The 19946-nt window shown below is 44.7% G+C and overlaps 1 protein-coding gene across 1 annotated transcript in view; it reads left to right on the top strand.

The window, feature by feature from the left end:
* CSMD1 (CUB and Sushi multiple domains 1) overlaps positions 1-19946 on the top strand; it is a 669247-nt gene that overhangs the window by 637231 nt on the left and 12070 nt on the right. The window contains exons 53-62 of the mRNA XM_042982757.1: positions 1088-1264; positions 2362-2541; positions 4895-5068; positions 5358-5531; positions 7248-7321; positions 10224-10335; positions 12734-12913; positions 14202-14246; positions 16773-16934; positions 19346-19458. Coding sequence (XP_042838691.1) covers positions 1088-1264; positions 2362-2541; positions 4895-5068; positions 5358-5531; positions 7248-7321; positions 10224-10335; positions 12734-12913; positions 14202-14246; positions 16773-16934; positions 19346-19458 — 1391 coding nt within the window. The remainder of the gene's footprint in view (positions 1-1087; positions 1265-2361; positions 2542-4894; positions 5069-5357; positions 5532-7247; positions 7322-10223; positions 10336-12733; positions 12914-14201; positions 14247-16772; positions 16935-19345; positions 19459-19946) is intronic.

The following is a 19946-nucleotide window of genomic DNA, read 5'->3' as shown; positions in this document are numbered from 1 at the left end:
CTCAGTCTCATGGACCGTGAGATCATGACCTGAGCTGAAATCAAACATCCCATGCTTAACCGACTGAGCCACCCAGGTGCCCCTGTTTTCATCCACATTTTTAGAAAGAGTCTATCTTTGTTCTGAATGCTAGATTTGAAAGTGGCACAACTAAATAGGAAGGAGCATTTGTAAACACTCCAGCCATTCTCAGAAATGGTCTCAGGATACATTCTGCTGTGAGCGTCCAACGAAAGGTCATATTCTTTCTATGTCTACCTGCTGTGCATCATGTGGGAGTGCTAAGGAGAAAAAAACACAATCTTTGTGATAAATAAACGCGAGTACAAAAGTCAAGAAAATCCTATTATGGGTTAAAACCATCACATGATACACACCCAGAAGCCACTGAGCTTTCTGGGCTAAGAAAGTGTGAGGGGGGTACACCGGGCCTAGAACTGTTGCCCAGCCTTTCATTATTGCCATCGTTAGGGGGCATCTTAATGCCTGCACAGGCATTGGGATCATCTAGAGAGAAACAGAGTGCAGCCTGTCCAAGGCCACTTAAAACAGCTGCCGTTGGTTGGGGTAACAATGAGGAGACCATTTTACAAGACAGTTTAAGTACTCACTCATACTCCTCAGGCATCACTTATTTTCCAAAATGAATTCTACAGATGTGAAATATGACCCGATTTGACCAGATTTCTAAAAAATCAGTTATTACGTGAAGGGCGTGACTTCCAAGTTGCTGATATCAGATAGATCCTTTAAAAAAAATCCTTTAAAAAATTTTTTTTTTATTATTATAAACATGTGAAATCCCAAAGAAGCAAGTCTTGGAATTTTTAGTGCTTTAATTCATCTTTTAATTTGTTTTGAAGTACTTTAGGAAGAATACTATGAAAAGACAATTTTCACATTTGTAACTCATCGATAAAATAACGGTACAAATCATAATGTAAGATATATATTCAACATCTTCATAGCAATAGGTCCTATTTTCTTAAAAAGAAACATGTCCTCTACGACACTGACAACCTCTGGTCTCTTGTATTGATCATTTTGGTAGGAGCTCACTGTGTTTATGTGTTACTGTCGCTCACAGCTGTGTCCTGTGGGAATCCTGGCACGCCCACCAACGGCATGATTGTCAGCAGTGACGGCGTCCTGTTCTCCAGCTCGGTCATCTACGCCTGTTGGGAAGGCTACAAGACCTCGGGGTTAATGATTCGGCACTGCACAGCCAACGGGACCTGGACCGGCACAGCCCCCGACTGTACAAGTTAGTAACAGCTGTCATGTGGGCCCAAGGACGTCACCGACTTGACCGAGAAAAATTTGTTTATTTGTTAAATACTTTATTGATTTTTTTAACACATGGCAAAAACAAGGTCTACATATATATGATGGCTCTATTTATTAGGCAGTTTTAGATCTTTCTTCACCTTCTTATTTATATGGTTGAAAATATTTTCTTCTTTTTAACGTTTACTTATTTTTGAGGGGGGAGAGAGAGATTACATGCGTGTAAGCAGGGGGAGGGCAGAGAGGGTGACAGAGAATCTAAAGCAGGCTCTGTGCTGTCAGCAGTGAGACTGAAGCGGGGCTTGAACTCACAAACCGTGAGATCATGACCTGAGCCAAAGTCAGACATGTAACCAACTGAGCCACACAGGCGCCCCCAAAGCTATTTTCATTGGCCAGTGGGTTGGACGTTGGAAAATTGGGGCCAACAAAAGTCAAGGTTTGTCCTCTCTGTAGAACATCTCGTTTGCAGAGAAGTAAGAAAAGCGTTTATTCTCTGATCGCAGCCTTTGTCTCTGTCCTTAACTTTGTGATGAGAGTACACATGGTACATAATTAAGGACTGGACAGAGATGGCAGCCGGCATCCCCACAGCCAACCAGGATCAAATAGAAACAAGCGATTCCAAACACAGTGTCCCGACAACCAGTCAGCAAACAGCACACAGAGGACAATCCTGCTGTAACAATTTACTACTGAATCAATTTGGTTTGTTTTCATTAAGTTTAATTTTGTATTTATTTTGAGAAAAAGAGAGTGAGCATGGGAGGGGCAGAGAGGAGAGAGAGAGAGAGAGAGAGAGAGAGAGAGAGAGAGAAAATCCCAAGCAGGTTCTGCGCTGTTGGCACAGAGCCCGAAGTGGGACTCAAACCCACGAACCATGAGATCATGACCTGAGCCGAGACCCAGAGTCAGACACTTAACTGACTGAGCCACCCAAGCGCCCCACTGCTTAATCATTTTGAATATCAGCATAAGGGGAGTAACATGAACAGAAACCATAATGAATTCATTTAATGTTTGTTTTTGTTTTTGTTTTTACCTTTCTAATGCTTTTTGTCTTCTGCTCATTAGTTATAAGCTGTGGGGACCCAGGTACACTGGCCAATGGCATCCAGTTTGGGACGGATTTCACCTTCAATAAGACTGTAAGCTATCAGTGTGACCCTGGCTATCTCCTGGAACCTGTCACATCATCCACCATCCGTTGTACCAAAGACAGTACATGGAATAACAGCAAACCCACCTGCAAAGGTCTGTGTCATTACCTTTCTGGTCTTGCTGACACAGAAGCGTTTGTTGAATTCCATTTCACTGCATTTGCAAGCATTTATGATGTCCTCTATGTGCTAGGAATTCTCGTGAACTCATTTGCAAATAAAATCACTGCCATTTTCTTAATACATTAATCTCAGCTTTACAGATGGGAAAACAGACTAGCAGAGTTAGTAAATGGCTCAGTGTACAAACCAAGATTGGGAGACATCAGCTCCCAAATGATGGGGTACAACCTTTAAGTCTTAAGTATTTTGAATCCCAGTGATGTCCTCTCTCTCGGTAAACATTGTTAACCCCAGATTTATTAAGGCTTAAGACAGGTATGATGGGGAAGAATAATTATAGGACTTTAAACTCCACTTAGAGAAGCCAATCATCAAATAATGGCGGACCATGTTGGTAAACATGATGTTCTCTGGGATTCGGACACTGAGTCTGAAGATGCCCTACAAATATAGAGGTGGTAGAAAAGGTTTATGACTTGGGGGTTGGACTTTTCAGGGAGAGAAGGTCAGGGAGATGCCAGTGGATGTGACTTGAACGATGTAGCTGAGGGCTGGGCTTTGACAGTGAGAAAACAGTGGTGCTGGAGACAGTTGTCCAAAGACAGCGATCTGCATGGTTAGGGCTCCTCTGCCAGCACTGGAGAGAGCACGTGCCAGCTTCCTTATCAGCCGGGCCAGAGTGGGGCAGGAGGGGCACAGGGAGACAAGTGGGGCTTGAGCGTGGCTGGCCCCAAACAAAAATGCAGTGGCTGGCTCTTTGTTGGACTAGGAACCCGGACAGTTCTGGGGGAGTTGTGAGTTGGACCCTGGCAACTGATAGTGAGGAAGCGTTCATCTTCAGTGGGCTCTGAGAGGCAGATGGGTCTTGGGGCTTGCGTGGACAGAGCTCAGTGTGAGGCCTCCGTGAGAGCTGGGTGCTCAACCACCTGGCTCCCTCTCCCTTCCGACGTGGGCCTGTTGGTGGGCCACGTTTTCCCTCCTACCGGTGCGTAAGGATCGCAGAGGCTCCTGTCTTCCGCCAGCCATCATTAATGCTGTGTCTGTTGCAGGCGCTGGATAAACGTTTACTGAAAGTCACAGACTAGTGTCAGGAGCCATCTAGTCACGTGACGTGCTCATGACAGCGACCAATAATTGCACTGGTCTCTGTGATGTCACGTGCTTTTGTAGACTTTTGCTCCTCTTTTGAACAGCCAGTGCAGTTGGAAGGAACTCCGTGGGCAACCAGGCCCTTCCAGAAGAGACCACTCTCTCCCTCTGAACCCGTCTGGGGCTAGTCACCTCCTCACGTGATTCTGTGAAACCACGTCGCTCATTACTGTTCCCTCCTAGGGGACTTCTCACTTGATATCCCCTGTCTAGAGCACGTGTCCCCCTACCCCCTCACATGTGGACTCTCAAGAAATATTGGTTGAAAAAACTGAATAGATGAGAGATAACAGAGAGGCTCATTTCCAACTGCTGACTGTGCATGTGTGACTGTGTCTTCCGACGTGAGAATGCCTGAGTGTGAGCACGCAGAAGAAAATGCAGGTGAGAGTATACACCTGGGTCCCTTCTCTTGCTGCCTTCTGTCATTGGCAAGCCTCCTCCAGTGTGAAAAATCCAGAAAGCTCTTGGATCTTCCAAGAAGATTTGTCGATCACAGTCCCCAGCCCCCTGCACTTCAGGGTAATGGCTAGACTCTAAGGGGGCTGCCTGGGGCCATGCCAACCACTCATCATCTGTGAGAACTGCGTCCCTGCTCGGGGGCCCCACCGTCAGCTCAGGGCTGATATAATACACTGGGCGGTGGTGTTCCACAGAATCTTCTTAACCATGCAAGTGCTTGGTTTTTAATTATTCGGCAAATGGGTCCACAGCCTATGTCTTTCACATATTATATCTTTATGTGTTAAAAAAACACAGAGCTTGCCAACTATATATATAAATCCAGAAGTCTGTACTCATGCCATATAAGCAAGCCCAGATTTGATTTGTTGTTGAGAACCATCATGAAAAGACATACATTGAATACGAGTATTTCTTCCCTTCTTGGCCTTGTACGTATTGAGAATGTCATGTTCAATCCTGCTTTCTTCCACCGTGTGATATGTTGTGACTTTGCTGTGCTCTTATGTACTTGATCTAAATTAATGAAGAAATATTGGAGAAAAGTTTTATTATCTCGATGTGCTGTCTTCCTCAATAATTCTCGTATTAAAAGAAAACAACCCTAGGTAGATGTCCTTTGTGATCCGGGTAGAATTAAAACGTGCATCCTGTGAGTGTTAGGGTCGTGGCGGATGCTCCGGATGTTCAGTCTCGTCTGTTCTTTGAAACAGCTGTCACGTGTGGCCAGCCTCCTCAAGTACAGCACGGGAAGGTGGAGGGAGCAGATTTCCACTGGGGGTCCAGCATCAGTTACAGCTGCGTGGACGGCTTCCAGCCCTCTCACTCCGCCATCCTCTCCTGCGAAGGCCGTGGGGTGTGGAAAGGGGAGGTGCCCCAGTGCCTACGTAAGTCCCCCAGTAATGCTTGTTCCTGGGTCACGTTGCACTGGACCATGAGGAGCACCCTCAGCTCCCAGTGTGAGGAGAACAGCGACGTGTCCTCTATAGCCATGCTACCATATGCAAGCGTTCACGCTTGAGACCTCCCCGCTCAAATGCGCATTCTGCCCCTCGGTCATTTCCCAGTTTAATAGTTGTCCCCAAAGATTTCGCAGACCCTAGTTACGCGACCCGAGTGGGCTGACCCGATGCGGCAGCTCCTATTGTTGGCTGACTGCCTTGCTGTCTCCAACAGCTGTGTTCTGCGGAGACCCCGGCACCCCCGCGGAGGGGCGGCTCAGTGGCAAAAGCTTCACCTATAAATCTGAAGTCTTCTTCCAGTGCAAACCTCCCTTCATACTGGTGGGGTCCTCGAGAAGAACCTGCCAGGCCGACGGCACGTGGAGCGGCACCCAGCCCACCTGCATCGGTAGGAACGTTGGCAAGACCACCACGAGGGTGTTCGGGGGTGGGGACCCGCACGCTAAAATGGGACCGTTTGTGGCTTCACAGATCCTGTGCCCACAGATGGTTCATTGGGCAAGCCCTCATCGGCTACTCCAATTAAATCCTACAGATCAACTTTGGACTTGAATTTAGGTCTTGTTTCCCTGTCTGCACCTCAAGTGGCAGGAGCATTCTTTCAGGGAAAGACAGCTTTGTTGAAGACACTGTCATTGCCCTTCTCCAAAGCCACCATCACCGGGAAGACGGCCTGGCTGTTGTTTGGGCGTCATCCCCTTGGTGCCAGTCTGTCTTCACTGGCCAGTCCCTACTGACCCACCCACACCAGCAGTGGTGGAAGGAGTCGGGCACGACGTTCTCGTGACCTTGGAATATGGCAACGACACTTACAAGTCAGAAGACGCTTTCCATATGATTTAAGCCCTGCCTTTTTATGTTGGATTTCTGTCTCCTAGAAAGGATTCAGATACAAGCTGTATTTGTCAAAAGTCAAATTCTTAGTGGCAGAGAAACATTACCCTTTATTTCTGTTAAGAGCAATTTTCTTCATACCTCATGGCTGCAGATTCATGTTGATTGATGGGTTAATTTTTTCACCAGCTGTACTGAGCCAAGGAGTAGATGTTCTGCATCTTTGTAGTAAACAATTAATGATCTATAGTCATGGTTTCTAAGAAATTGACTGATTACTACTTAAACACAAAGAGCTTCAGGAATAATTTCCTTGAAGCACTGCCTTTTTTTTTTTATTAATAGACATGTTTACTGCTATTTCATTTAAACCGTTGCTACACGGTTCCTATCTCTATACTAAGAAATGGTTTTCTTCCTTCCAATAGGTTAGTTTCTCTCGAAAACAATTTTTTTTGTAAGTTAGGTGATTTTTTTCATACGAGCATCTAGAGAGCAGCAAATAATAAAGCTACACGCTCCTCATTGCTCAAGTCCTACACTTTTGGGGAGAGAAATGTCACTTTTGGTCTACCATAGGCCTCAACTTTGAAGCACTAAATATATTTCCCATTTTGAAGTCTCGAGGAAAATTAACTCAAGAAATGTGCAATCATGTAATGGATGACTGAAAGAGATGACCACTAGTGAACTCCTTAAGAACCGAGGGATCATAATAATTATGGAAGACAGCATATTAGTGGACCAACCAGTATACTATGTCTGACCAGAAAATGGAAAAGAGTGTTCATTCTGATACAGAAAATAATACACAGAGCAATTTAGAATCTGATAAAGAACTAAAGAGGAATACCTAAAGAAGTCTGAAAAGAAGATGAAAATAGCAATTTACTTTGATTTTTAACTTTAATGCAAAACATCTTACCTATCTGCCAAAATATAATTTTCTCAATTTTTTATACTTTGTCTATTTTTAGAGAGAGAGAAAGAGAGGGAGAGGGAGGGAATGAGCAGGGGCGGGGTGGAGAGAGAAGGAGAGAGGATCCCAAGCAGACTCCGGGCTCAGCGCAGAGCCCTATGCGGGGCTCGATCTCGAGACCGTGAGATCATGACCTGACCCGAAATCCAGAGTCGGGCACTTAACCAACGGAGCCACCCGGACCCTCCCAGTTTTCTTAAATTTTTATGACCTTTGAGTAAAAATGTTAGAATCCCTAGGGTAACCGTATCTGGCGCTCTTTGTTTTGTTTTGTTTTTATGTGCACTTCAGATCCAGCTCATAACAGCTGCCCAGACCCCGGCACTCCACACTTCGGAATACAGAATAGCTCCAGAGGATATGAGGTATTCCATTTTTATTTCACCCTGTTTCTCTGTAAGTATAAAATGCAAGTGACACTCGAACATGTGCGCATGGCTTCACGTACCCTGATTCATCGTATATTTGCGGAGATACATTGATTCGGAGAGGATGCCCACGTGATATTTTAACTGTCAAAATTGGGATAGCTGGATGCATCTTAATTCACACAGTAGCAATTGTCATATTGATTTCTACTTGAAAGTTTGCATGACGTGATGTTTTTTGTTCGCTGAACTGTCGTGGCAGTTCTCCAGAGTGACTGGTCACTGAATAGCTACACGTAACAATACCCTGTTCAGTGACCCGATGCATCATGGGCAAATAATACTAGATTTTAGAGACAAAAACAGAAGAAAACGCATTCAGCCTCCTCAGCTAGTAGGCCTACTTTGTGATATTTCTTCTCCATGCCACCTCTGTGTATGAACTATTTGCATACTTGATATCACATTTGACGTTCGTTTGCCTTTTTAAATAAAAAGTACATTAACGCGTTAGGTAGTATTTAGAGGAATAACCAAAACTGGGAGGTAATGAACCTTGAAATAAAATGTTTCCACCATCTTAAGTGATCAAGTGACTTCACAGCTCGATGATGAGATGGCTTTGAAAGCCACAGTTAAATATGTGTAGTGCGTTCAAGTTAGAGAGCCCACTAATTTAGAATAAAAAGCCTTTTCTCTTCAGCCACTTCACTGAGGCTTTCCTGAAACCTAACATATTCTTTCTTGGTTGGCTCTAACACACCTTGGCTACTTCCTGATGGCATTCCTACACCCCCCAGAGGAACTTGTCGTAGGTACCTATGAGGCACAATATGGCGTATTTTATGTTAGGTGTCGAATATGGCCAACTCCTCAGGGAAATGCTTACTGGCATGTAGAAATGTCATGCCACATATACGCCAAGGCCTGCAAATACTATACTGAGTAATGCTCTCACTGACTCCCCACGGGTTCCTTATCTGCCCTCAAAGAGCCCACGTGAAGTCCACATTTAGTGACTACACTCGGCATCCTATCCCTGGGATCTATCTTAAGAAACTAATAGGAATGGATAAATTTCTCACTCCTCTGATGACAAAATCAAGTTACACTAACAAGAATGATAGGTTGGATCCAAAAGCAAGATTTGCTAATACTTTAAAGACACAGACGCCATCCTTTAAGGAGATGGCTAACCCTGTCAGAGGAATCGTCCCAAAATGTTTCTTGTTTCTTCTTTCGTTTTCGTCAGGACACATTAAGTTGTGAATATAACAGAGTTTTGTTTTCTTCAGCACTGCGTTCTGCAACATGCTCACGCAGAGTGAGCCGCTTCGGTTTTAGAACATCCCTTGTCATGCTGTGTTCATTACGCAAGTTAAATGCTGCCCTCCAGTCTCCGGCGGGCCACGTCCCGTCAATTCATAAACACCAGGTTAATTTACAGTGATCAATCTGGACTGGCCAGGCATCTTCTGCTAAAAGATACTCTATTGAGAAGGACACTGTCTTTTCCTCCGACCAGTACCTGATAGAGGCTCTCTCTTTTCTTCTTGCTGGTAAATAATGTTGCGTATTTGCCAGGAGGTCCGATTGGGATCAGTGACATCCTGACAAGGAAATTCGATGGAGGGTATTCCTGATAGGTGATGGATTACTCTTTACCCATCTCTGCATCTCAAATCCGTTATTCCTTTGCAGTTTAGGTAAATTTGATTTTTTTTTTTCTGTATAAATTCCAATCTCTACTTTCAGGTGCCAGTGGTAAGGAACAGCTTGTTTATTTTTTATTTTTTTTCTGACACGCTTCATCACTATTCAGTGCAGCAACTATTGCCCCATGTTTTACTCATAGTTCTTCCCAAAATCCCAATGAGGGAGATAGGGACTGACCCAGATGGGAAGACACATGTAGAGGAATTAAGGACCTGGTTTGAATCCTCTGAGCAAGAATCAGGTGCACTCTTCACCTGTGCACTTACATGGCTTCATAATTCATGCCTTAGGAACCCACTTGGTCCCATTCCGAACCACAGGGTGTGCAAAGCTGCCTTCCAGGCGTAGACCGCCTTTCTGTGAGCGTACTTCTCTTCCGTTTTCTGTTCTCCCCAACCTGCATGTCCCGGATATAAGTGATCGGTGACCAGGGGAGATCATTGATTCCCTTCAACACATGACCATCACTGATCCTCAAAAAACATGTCTACAGACCGCTGGGAACCTTCCCTTCAAGGCATTTCCAGTTAGGTTGGGGAAGTAGATAAACATACAGGTGCTTCTAGGACATTGCAGTAAGAAGCATATGATGCATCCTTGGAAGGTCAGGAAAGAATGTGCAGAAGTGAAAGTTAGCAAGATGTCAACAACTAAGGGGGGTGGGGTAGGTGAGGTTGTGAAGGTCTATTGGGAAGATACTTCAGGCATGCGGGTGGCAATAAAGAGTTCAAGTATCTGCTGCTTCAGGAGGATAGACTGAGTTTCGAGAGATTCTACGATAGAGCAGGAGCTGGCCAATCCCCAGCAGTGTCAACAAAAGCAATTGGGTAAAGCCAACACCTTAAATAGGGATAGCAGGAAATAATGGAAAAGGGAAAAAAATTATTATAATCTGAAGACACAGAGGGCCAAAAGGAAAGAGAAAAACCGTTCTTTCGTCACCCAAGTAAACTCCCTCTTAAATGACCACAGTTCTCTGTACCTGCCTGTATCCTCACCTCGTGCATTGAGCAACTCGGCCATAACACGCAGTTGAAACGTCCATGCTGGCTCAAACAATGCCCTGACATGGAAGAGAGAGGTCACTCGCGTGTCTTACCCTGGAATGAGCTTTCCAGCGTGATGACATTGTATCTCGCACGTCCGCTCCGCCTCTGAAGCCCATGTTGGATTTCCTTTCTAGGTCGGAAGCACCGTGTTTTTCAGGTGCAGAAAAGGTTACCACATCCAAGGTTCTACGACTCGGACTTGCCTGGCAAATTTAACTTGGAGTGGAATACAGACAGAATGTATACGTAAGTGTGATTTCTTCCACCGCAGCCAGCCACAGCCTATGTGTTCTCGAACCTCTGGGAGGCGTTTGCCCTCAAGGGAAATAATGAGGAATTGCCTGATTTTTGTTTGTTTGATCATTTCTAATTCCCTAGACCAGAATTTCTCAGAGTTTGATTCCCTAGAACTAGCAGCATCAGCGTCACCTGGGAGTTGGGTAGTGATTAAAATTCTCAAGCTGTGGCCCCAGACTTTGGGAATCAGAAACTCAGGGGCTGGAACCCCAGTGGGAGCAAAAAAGAGGGACAGCACGCTATCATCACCCAGCTCTGCGGGTGATACTGGGGCATGCTAAGGTCTGAGAACATGCCCTAAACCAAACACAAGTGAATGACATCGGTAACACTCACAGAAAGGAAACTTTCTTATCCATGCTATTATTCTTCTAGAATGTTTACATTAGATTATTAAAGAGAGGGTAAAATGGATCATGAAATATGTCATGATATTAATAGAAATATCTTAAATGTTATTTTTTTATTTTAGAGAAAGAGCGAGCAGGGGAGAGGGCGGTGGGGGGGGGGGAGAGAGAGAGAGAGAGAGAGAGAGAGAGAGAGAGAGAGAGAGTCTCAAGCAGGCTCCAAGCTCAGTGTGGAGCCTGAAATGGGTCGTGATCCCACAACCCTGGGATCATGACCTGAGCCCAAATCAAGAGTCAGACGCTCAACCGACTGAGCCACCCAGGCGCCCCTTAAACGTTATTTTTGAAGTCCATATGAATTTATCATTCAAATTGTTATGTAGGATAAAATTTTATTTTGTGACTTAATCATGAGAAATAGAAAAGATATTGTGGGAACGATTCATAAGTCAGTATTTCACCCTCTATCAGCTTAATGAAATAAAAAATTTTAATCTTACTGTGTTAAATAAGAGAATCAAAAAAAGTAGAATGTCATGAAAAATTCTTTTAATGGTGTATAAAATGTGATTTTTGTGTATTTATCAGTATTATCAGATGTATATTTAATTCAAAGCTATCATCTCTAATACTCTAGTCAAATGATATATGTGGATATTATGTGTGCACAGATATGCATATATATGTGTATATATATTTGCATATAGACTTGTATGTCTGTGTATATGTACATATACAAACACGTGTGTGTTTGTGTCTGTGAATCTTGGAGCTTGCTAATATCAGGTATTCGTATGTTGAAAGTTTACTGAAGCAGAAAATAGTACGATACTTAAAACAGTTGCATTCATAATTTTAATGTTGTCAACTTGTTTTATAATCATCTGCGAAGAAGTCCATTTCTTGAGACATACGTAAGAAGTTACTTGAGATTTAAACATTGCAATCTTACTCCTAAATTACATTTTAAGAGAAGTAAGAATCTATAACATTGCACTCAGCTTTCTAAACATAAATCAAATTTTTACCAAAATTATTGAATTAACTGAATAACAGTCTTGTTAGCTGCCATCAGACAAAATCAAGGCATATTTCTTTTTTGTGGGGCAGGCTGGGTGGCTTAGTTGGTTGAGCATCCAACTCTTGATTTGGGCTCAGGTCATGATCCCAGGGTCGTGGGATCGAGCCCTGAGTAGGGGTCCATACAGAGTGTGGAACCTGCTTGGGATTCTCTCTCTCCCTTTGCTCCTCCCCCTCTTGCACATGTGCACTCTCTCTTTCTCTCTCTCTCTTTCTCTCTCAATCTCTTTAAAATAAAAATCTAAGGGTGCCTGGGTGGCTCAGTTGGTTAAGCATTCAACTCTTGACTTTACCTCAGACCCTGATCTCATGGTTCGTGGGTTCAAGCCCCGCATTGGGCTCTGCACAGTCCGTGCCGAGCCTGCTTGGAATTCTCTCTCGCTCCCTCTCTTTCTGCCTCTCTCCACCCATCTTGTCAGTCTCTTTCTCTCCCTCTCAAAATAAATAAATAAACTTAAAAAAATTAAAATGAAATATAAATTTTAAAAAAAGTGTATTTCTATACCTGTGCTGATCTGTGTGTGTTTAGCTTATAGGGATGGTCTTTTAAGGAAATGTGACATATCATTTATCTTAGTAGTACATCAGAAGTGATCTATTTATTTCAGTGCTCTGATTTATATTCTAAATCTCTACACGTAATTAATTACACACACACACAATGCAGACAGAGAGAGTAGAGAGAGGAGGGGGCAAGGAGGGAAGGATAGGTAGGGAGAGCTGGCAAATCCCAAGTTTTCATGATGTTAAAAGTTTCAGGGAATATTGGGGATATCTCAAGATACCATACTCTCAATTTTAAGTTGCAACCTGACTTTGCAGCCACTTCCAAATTTTGCCGTAGTTCCTTATTTCTTTAGACTCTAACTCTATCTTACGCAAAGCGCCAGCGCTTCCTAACAGAACGCGTGCCGTTTCAGCCCACGCCTGCAGACAGCCAGAAACGCCAGCCCACGCGGACGTGAGAGCGATAGACCTCCCCACCTTCGGTTATACCTTGGTGTACACCTGCCATCCGGGGTTCTTCCTCGCGGCCGGGTCTGAGCACAGGACGTGTAAAGCAGATATGAGGTGGACGGGAAAATCGCCTGTCTGTAAAAGTAAGTCGCTGATGAGGGAGTGAACGCCCCTCCCTGCCAAGCCCCTAGCAGGAGCATCAACTGCCCATCGGGCTAGCTTCCGTCGTAAGATCCATAAGTAAACAGCATCATGGAAGTGGTGTCGGTCACCCCAGCTGAATCTGTGCTTCATGTGGTGAGCTGTGTGTGTGAACGTGTGCGTAGTAAGTGTTTGGTACAACGGAGGCATAGTCTAAGTAGACATGTAGGTTTTACTATTTGCTATTCACACTTGAAGCCGCAGAGAAAAGCTGTCTGGTTCAAGAAAAACATCATGCGCTAAAAGGCCAATAATACACACCATATTTCTGGAAAATGTATTTTTTTTTTTTTGATGAAAATGGGCAAATATCGCCCAGGATTGGTGGATATATAAACGAAGCCGTTATTTTTAAGACCACAGGCTGTTTGGTGGCGGGATATACATCTGTGTATTCTTTACATTGGTTCAAATTACAAAAGCGATTGGCACGAAGGTGATGCATTAATTACCCACGTATTTGTGTACTTACAAATGAGAGCCCTAAGACAGGGTCAGATCTGATGACAGCTGAACTTTGAGATTCCCCACCAAACACAGATGACACACGCATCAAATACTACATGGCATAAACACTAAATATGGAGTGTGATAAAATCTGTGACTTTAGTTTTACTCTCTGGAAGCCTATTTATATTTCCAAATTAGGAATTCTTGTCTCCCTTGCCCTTCTCCATCAGATGCAGAAGAATACGAACTTTAAAAGGGTAATTTGTAGTTTGATGCAGACCTATAAACGCTAAGAGATTTTGAGTTAAATCCAACGTGATAGACCAAAGTAAACGTCCTGCAAGGGAAACGATTTGGTGTTATTCAATATCTGTCGATTTGTACTTCCGTTGATTTGGGTGAGGACTTGGAAAGTCAAGAGAGGCTACGAAATCTTAGCTGTTCTGTATGCCACCTTTCACTGGCGGCTAGCATATCCCAAATAGGATCGAGAAAATGGATATCAACCACCCTCGTTTGCAAGGCTCTCTGTTGTAGCACACCACACAGACATGCACCTGTCACAGCTGCACTGGTTTTCACCATTAAGCTCCGTTTTTTTTGACAAACACAAAGGATACTCTGCTGTGAATGTAGGGGTTTAAATGGATATGTAGAAGACATTCCTATTTTGTACCTCCAAGCAATCTGGAGAAAGGAAAATTGCCTCAATTTGACATTTTTCAAACTTATTCAAAAATAAATGTTTTTGAAAATGATAATTTGTCTTTTTACTTGTAGGTAAAGGAGTGGGAGAAGTTAATGAGACAGTTACTAAAACTCCAGGTTTGTATTCCAGAACAGTCCTAGATCTCAACCACATAAGCGATTTGTTCTCTACTCTGTACAGGGAAACAGATTTTAACACGCAGACTTCCGATTCCACTAGACCGTGAGCGGGTTAGCGATCCAGCCACCTAGCGCGCCGAGCCCACGCACATTTCTTTCTTTCCTGACGGTGGTTTGTTAACGGAATGACAACACTTTACTTAAGACGAGAACCTGCGGCACGATCACACACGGTTTCATTAAAAGGTGCCTCGGGCATTGTGTGGGCAGAAACGGACTCGAACTGTTGATCACAGGATGTGATATAATGGAGAGCCTTATAAAGAGGGTTGCGATTCTTTCCTCTAAACCGGAAGCTGATGTGAATGAGGCATTGGGACAACGTCAGCTGTTACCTTGAGCCGATCGGATGTAGAGCTCCATTTTTTCCCCCGTATCTCCATAATCCAGGCATCCTCTGCCTCCCAACGTGTTAATTATTGCTTTTTGTTGTATGTGGTGCCTTGCTAGATGCATCACACAGAAAATCGAAAGATGCAGTTCTGTTTCCTAGGCGACATGCTTACTGCTCCAAATCCTCTGTGTTATAAAGTTAGAGACTCTTTTCATCATGCACTGTGTCCCCAACTTACAATGTAAGTCAACCTTTTTTTTTAACAGATCTAGAAAACTTGCATACATATATAAGGTCATTTCCCTAGTAGTTTCCTTATTCGACTTTGAACACCGATCTTTTAGACAGGAAGGTCTGTCCTGACATCAGATGCGGAAACCGTATGTGTAACGCTCTCGTTGAGTCACAACGCTGTGTTAAAACACCGCAGTCTCAGCGGGGCCAACGTCCCGACACGATGAAAGGAATTTTTCCAACGTACGCCATGAAGTGTAAAAACTCCTTCTTAAAATCGCCATTCAAATGTTATTTACAAACCGAATACGGAAATCAATAGTCTTTATCCAGACAACATTGTCCGCAGTGAAAGGAAACACAATCTGTTGCTGTGATGGTGTGTTTGTTCTGTTTTTGTTTGCTTATTTTTTTGTTTCAGATATTGAGATACTTGCATACTTTATTTTGAAGGTGCATCCATCCTCATCAGTCCACCTTCTCTCATTCCCTCCGAGGGGACTTGCTAATTGTGGTTGTCTGTTGAGGTAGCACGTCGTAACAAATCTCCGCTTGCGGCTGTTGTGTCACGCTGCAAACCAGCAGCAACAGAGCAGATGAGAAGGCCCCCAGGGATCACCGTCACCACATTGCTGATGGCCATGTTGATACAAGCAAGCCAGCTCTGGGACGCTGGTTACACCTTCCTGCACCCAGTCAGGCATGACCCATTCCTCTGATACACCAACAAGAGCCACTCGTCAGTGACAGGCTGGAACCAGTACATTCATAGCTTCAGCCGAGTGGGTACATTCTCGTGTAGGGAAAACAACCCTGATAGGATTCTAAAGCCTGTTAATTTTAGTGAAGGAAAATACAGTCTTTTCAGGTTTGCCTGAAAACTGGGCCCCCAAACGGCCGCTGATAGACAGGCAGAAGTGTTGAACGTCCCTTATCAATAAGCAGCTGTGTGCGATGTCGTGTTGGTATCGTAGTTTTTAACCTTTCCTAAACTTATAAAAAGCACTATGATCGCAAGCTGAGTCTACTGAGAGCCACGGGAAGGGCCGACACTCGCTCCTTCTTGGCTGCCTCCCTAGCTGGGCTCGGTTTCATAGGCACAGCCGAGCTGGCAAGACAGGACGATGGCCAGTTGCGCTGAAAGGGTCACATGAACGTAGATAGTCTATGTGTGTCCTAGAAATTGGTTCCAGCAAGTGGATTCGCTAAAAAACTTGATTTAGGGAGAAATGCATCTTCACGTACATCCATGGCATTTGACATCGTTGCCTCTAACTTTCTTAGCAATCATGGATGTTTTTCACAAGAATAGAAGAACGTGGGTGGGTGGGTTGGGATCTCCTTGTGAGATAAAGACCTCCCGCCCCAGAGCACTTGTGTCTTTATGAGCTGGGTGGGCGCCCTTTACTGCCGCTTTGACGTGCAAGCTTTCTGAGGGCAGGCAGTTCCTGGTGGATGATACGTGCCATCTCTCTGAGCTTTCTGTGTCTTCCAAAGAGTCGACCTGGATGTTAACGAACAACCGGTCGTGGTTTCCCGGGTCAGTCTAACATCTTATTATTAGACACAATAACCTCACCTCATATCAGTCGCTCTGGTTCACCGCACCCTCTGGCCTTGGCAGCTCCGTTAAAAAGGAACGTTTTGGCACCTAAAGTATTTCTCCCACAAATCAACACATGGACGTGGGGGTGCATCTCACAGCAGTCTCCCTCCCCATTCCATTTCCATCGCATACATGCCGTAGAGGGCCTGGGATAGGTCATCTCTGTCCTCATCACCGTCATGATCTGTGATCTCTCACTCAACACGTATTATGCCTCTGTGTTGTAGAATATCTAAATTTAATTTTTCTGTGAGAGCTAACATTCCTCTGGTTTTTTCCCCCCCCACAGTTCCTTCAGATGTATTTTTTATCAATTCAGTGTGGAAGGGATATTATGAATATTTAGGGAAAAGACAACCCGCAACTCTAACAGTTGACTGGTTCAACGCAACAAGTAGTAAGGTGAACGCGACCTTCCTCGAAGCCTCGCAGGTGGAGCTGAAATTGACAGGTAGGCCCTGAGGAGTTTCATTTTCCTCAACGAAGAATGTGGGCCGAGGCAGACCCTCTATCTCCTCACAGAGGCGGGAGCTACCATTTATTAAATGCTCATTAAAATTACATTGGCTTTGCATAAGCTGTGTCTCATGGGATCCTCTCGATAGCCATGGTAGGTTGGTATTCTCATTTTTAAAGATTACAGAACCAGCCCAGAAAAGCTAATTAATGTGCTTGCGATTATGCATGTGACATACTAAGTCAAAGATGTAAGATTTATATCCAGAGCTACATGTCTCCAAACTTCATTGTGTCAGTATCCTTGTTTTCAATTCACGGTCCTCGTGAGATTTATTTGTCATCCTGCTGTTAAAATAAAAGCAGCTCTAATTTATATGCCAGGCCCCATTTTACGTACTTAACATATATTATCTTCCTCATTCTTACGTCTGTCCTATGATACGAGCATCTTTATCAGACACATTCTTTACTGACGATAGAAGAGAGAGAGAGAGAGAGACCCAGAAAAATGAAGTGTCTTTGCTAAGGTGCTTTGGTAGAGGTAGAATTTGAACTCAGGAATCAGGATTTCAGCACTTGGAACCTCGAGTCCACACTCTTAATAAGGGTATCGCCTTTCTGACTATATAATGTCTTTTAAAATCTTCTCATTTATTTCACTTCTCACAGCTATGTGTCCTTGTCTGTAGACCAACTCCAGGAGGGTAGGGATTTTCTCTGAGCTATTCTCAAGGCCCAGCCCTGGGCCTGAACACCAAGGGGCCCCGAATGGCACCTGCTCTTTCTCCAGCCACTGGAAAGTATGATGGCGGCTCAAGATCCCCCCCTTCCTCACATTCCCCTTTCCTGCTTCCTGGAAGTGGAAAACGTCCCAATATACATACTGCGGATTGAGGAAAAGCAAAATCATTTCAACTCCGAGAGGCTTAGCAGGCACCTATCTGTGAGCCCACGGTCTCGCAGCCACACGCGACTTCCTACGTCGAACCTATAAGTGGAAAAGTGATTAGGCCACGTGCCCAAAGGTACCCGTCATCAAAATCCACCCAGGAACTTTTTGAAACGTCCAGATCCCTCAGTCTTCCCCAGCTGCCTGGCTTAATCTTTCTCCTGGTAGAGTTTGGATTTATTCCTTTCTCAGAGAAGGTGGCTCCCCGAAGAGGGAGGGAGGAGGAAGGCAGAGCGTGCAGAGCCAGCCGCGGCCACACTGAGGCCCTGTGGGGGTGGCTGTTTGCCACATGAGACCGTATTTCATCACGTCTCCCTACAGCGCGTAGCCCTGGGCTTCAGAGTTTTAGAGGTTGGATGTAATGCCAACAACACGGAGCTGCTGAGGGCGAGAGGAAGACCAGCCCAGAAGGCCCGGGGCAGTCCCTCTTGTCAGCTGGGCCCCGCTGGTTCCCCTCCACCCCGTGTGCCCACCAGCGGAGACCGGGTCCTGGGACAGTAGAGATTAGCTTCTCTAGTTAGTTAGCAGTTAGTGTGAATTAGTAGCTCACGGCCGCGTTTTCTGGAACAGGCAGCAGCATCTTCCTTTGACCCCGTGTTCTCGGCACGGAGGACATTTTGGTTTTAGGTTATTATTCGTTTAGTACTTGTTTGTTTACTTATTTACCTACTTCCTCCATGGGGTGGGGAGCGAGCTCTGGCTGTCAGCGCAGTCCCCGCCTGCGCCTCGCCGCGTCACCTCATCTCTGGGCCCTACTGTTAAGTGTCATTCTCGCCGCCTCACAGGAGGCCGAGAGGTGTGACTGTGCAGTCTGTCCTGCCCAGAACCACACCGGCTACTCAGGGATGCTCGGCACGATCCGCTCGCCGTGCTGTTCACTCTGTCTTTAGAAGGAGCCATATTGAGGGGCACCTGGGTTTCAGTCAGTCGAGCATCCGACTTCGGCTCAGGTCATGTTCTCCCGGTCCTTGAGTTTGGGCCCCGCGTTGGGCTCTGTGCTGACAGCTCAGAACCTGGGGCCTGCTTCGCATTCTGTGTCTCCCCCCTCTCTGCCCCTCCTCCATTCACTCTCTCTCTCTCTCTCTCTCTCAAAAATAAATAAACATCAAAAACAAAACAAGAGGTAGCCATATTAGGGCTTCTGGCTGGGGTCTCTTTGTCCTCACAAATGACCAAAATATGAATTTAGAAAGCTAGATTAAAACAATAATATAACTGAGTGTGTATAACCTTTATTCTTTCTGTGGGATAAAGACGTCGAATGCAATGCAGCGGATGGGTACGTGGAAAACAGAAGTACTGAGGCTCAAATATAAAAATAACAGCAATAATTTCCATTACTTCTGATATTGTCCTCTCTGTACCGTATTCCAAATCAAACGGATTGAACGCCTGAGTTATTAACCCTTGTGAAATCCTCCAATGTAAGAATAACTGACTTTGATTTTCTGTAGGTGTTTACAAGAAGGAAGAGGCTCACTTACTTCTGAAGGCTTTCCAAATTAAAGGTCCCGCAGATATTTTTGTAAGCAAGTTTGAAAATGACAACTGGGGACTAGATGGCTATGTAAGTACTTCCTGTGAACGGTCGTCACGCAGGGACAGAACAGGCACTTAGACCCACGTCCTGTATGTAACCCCACATTCCACCCCAAAGTCTGAACATGGCCATTGCGTAACCGCTCTGACAGTTCTAAAGAAAAAGTCATTCCCAGATAGAAATTTAACGAGTGCCACTAATATCCTTCTTTGTAAGTTAACCATCGTTTGTGTGCCGACTCACTGCCCGACATAAGGGTATGCGGCCTCATGTGATGCTCCCCAGCCAAGAGTGTGTCACAAAGTGAGTTTAACATGACGTAGGTTATATATGAATTCCTGTATCTGTCCCCCTTTACAACCCATGCACATGTTCTCGATTTTACTACCTGTTTCGTGGTGAAAATGAAATAGTGAGGATTTATGTTAGTCCTAGTTCACGTGTGTCTTTTCCAGTTTTTAACTACTGACGTGTCACTGGAAGGAAGGACACAAGACACCATATTTAACCTGTAC

The sequence above is a fragment of the Panthera tigris genome, chromosome B1, assembly GCF_018350195.1.
Source record: "Panthera tigris isolate Pti1 chromosome B1, P.tigris_Pti1_mat1.1, whole genome shotgun sequence".
Lineage (NCBI taxonomy): Eukaryota > Metazoa > Chordata > Mammalia > Carnivora > Felidae > Panthera > Panthera tigris.
Note: the sequence above shows the minus strand (reverse complement) of the source record. Positions and strands in the feature narration are given on the sequence as shown.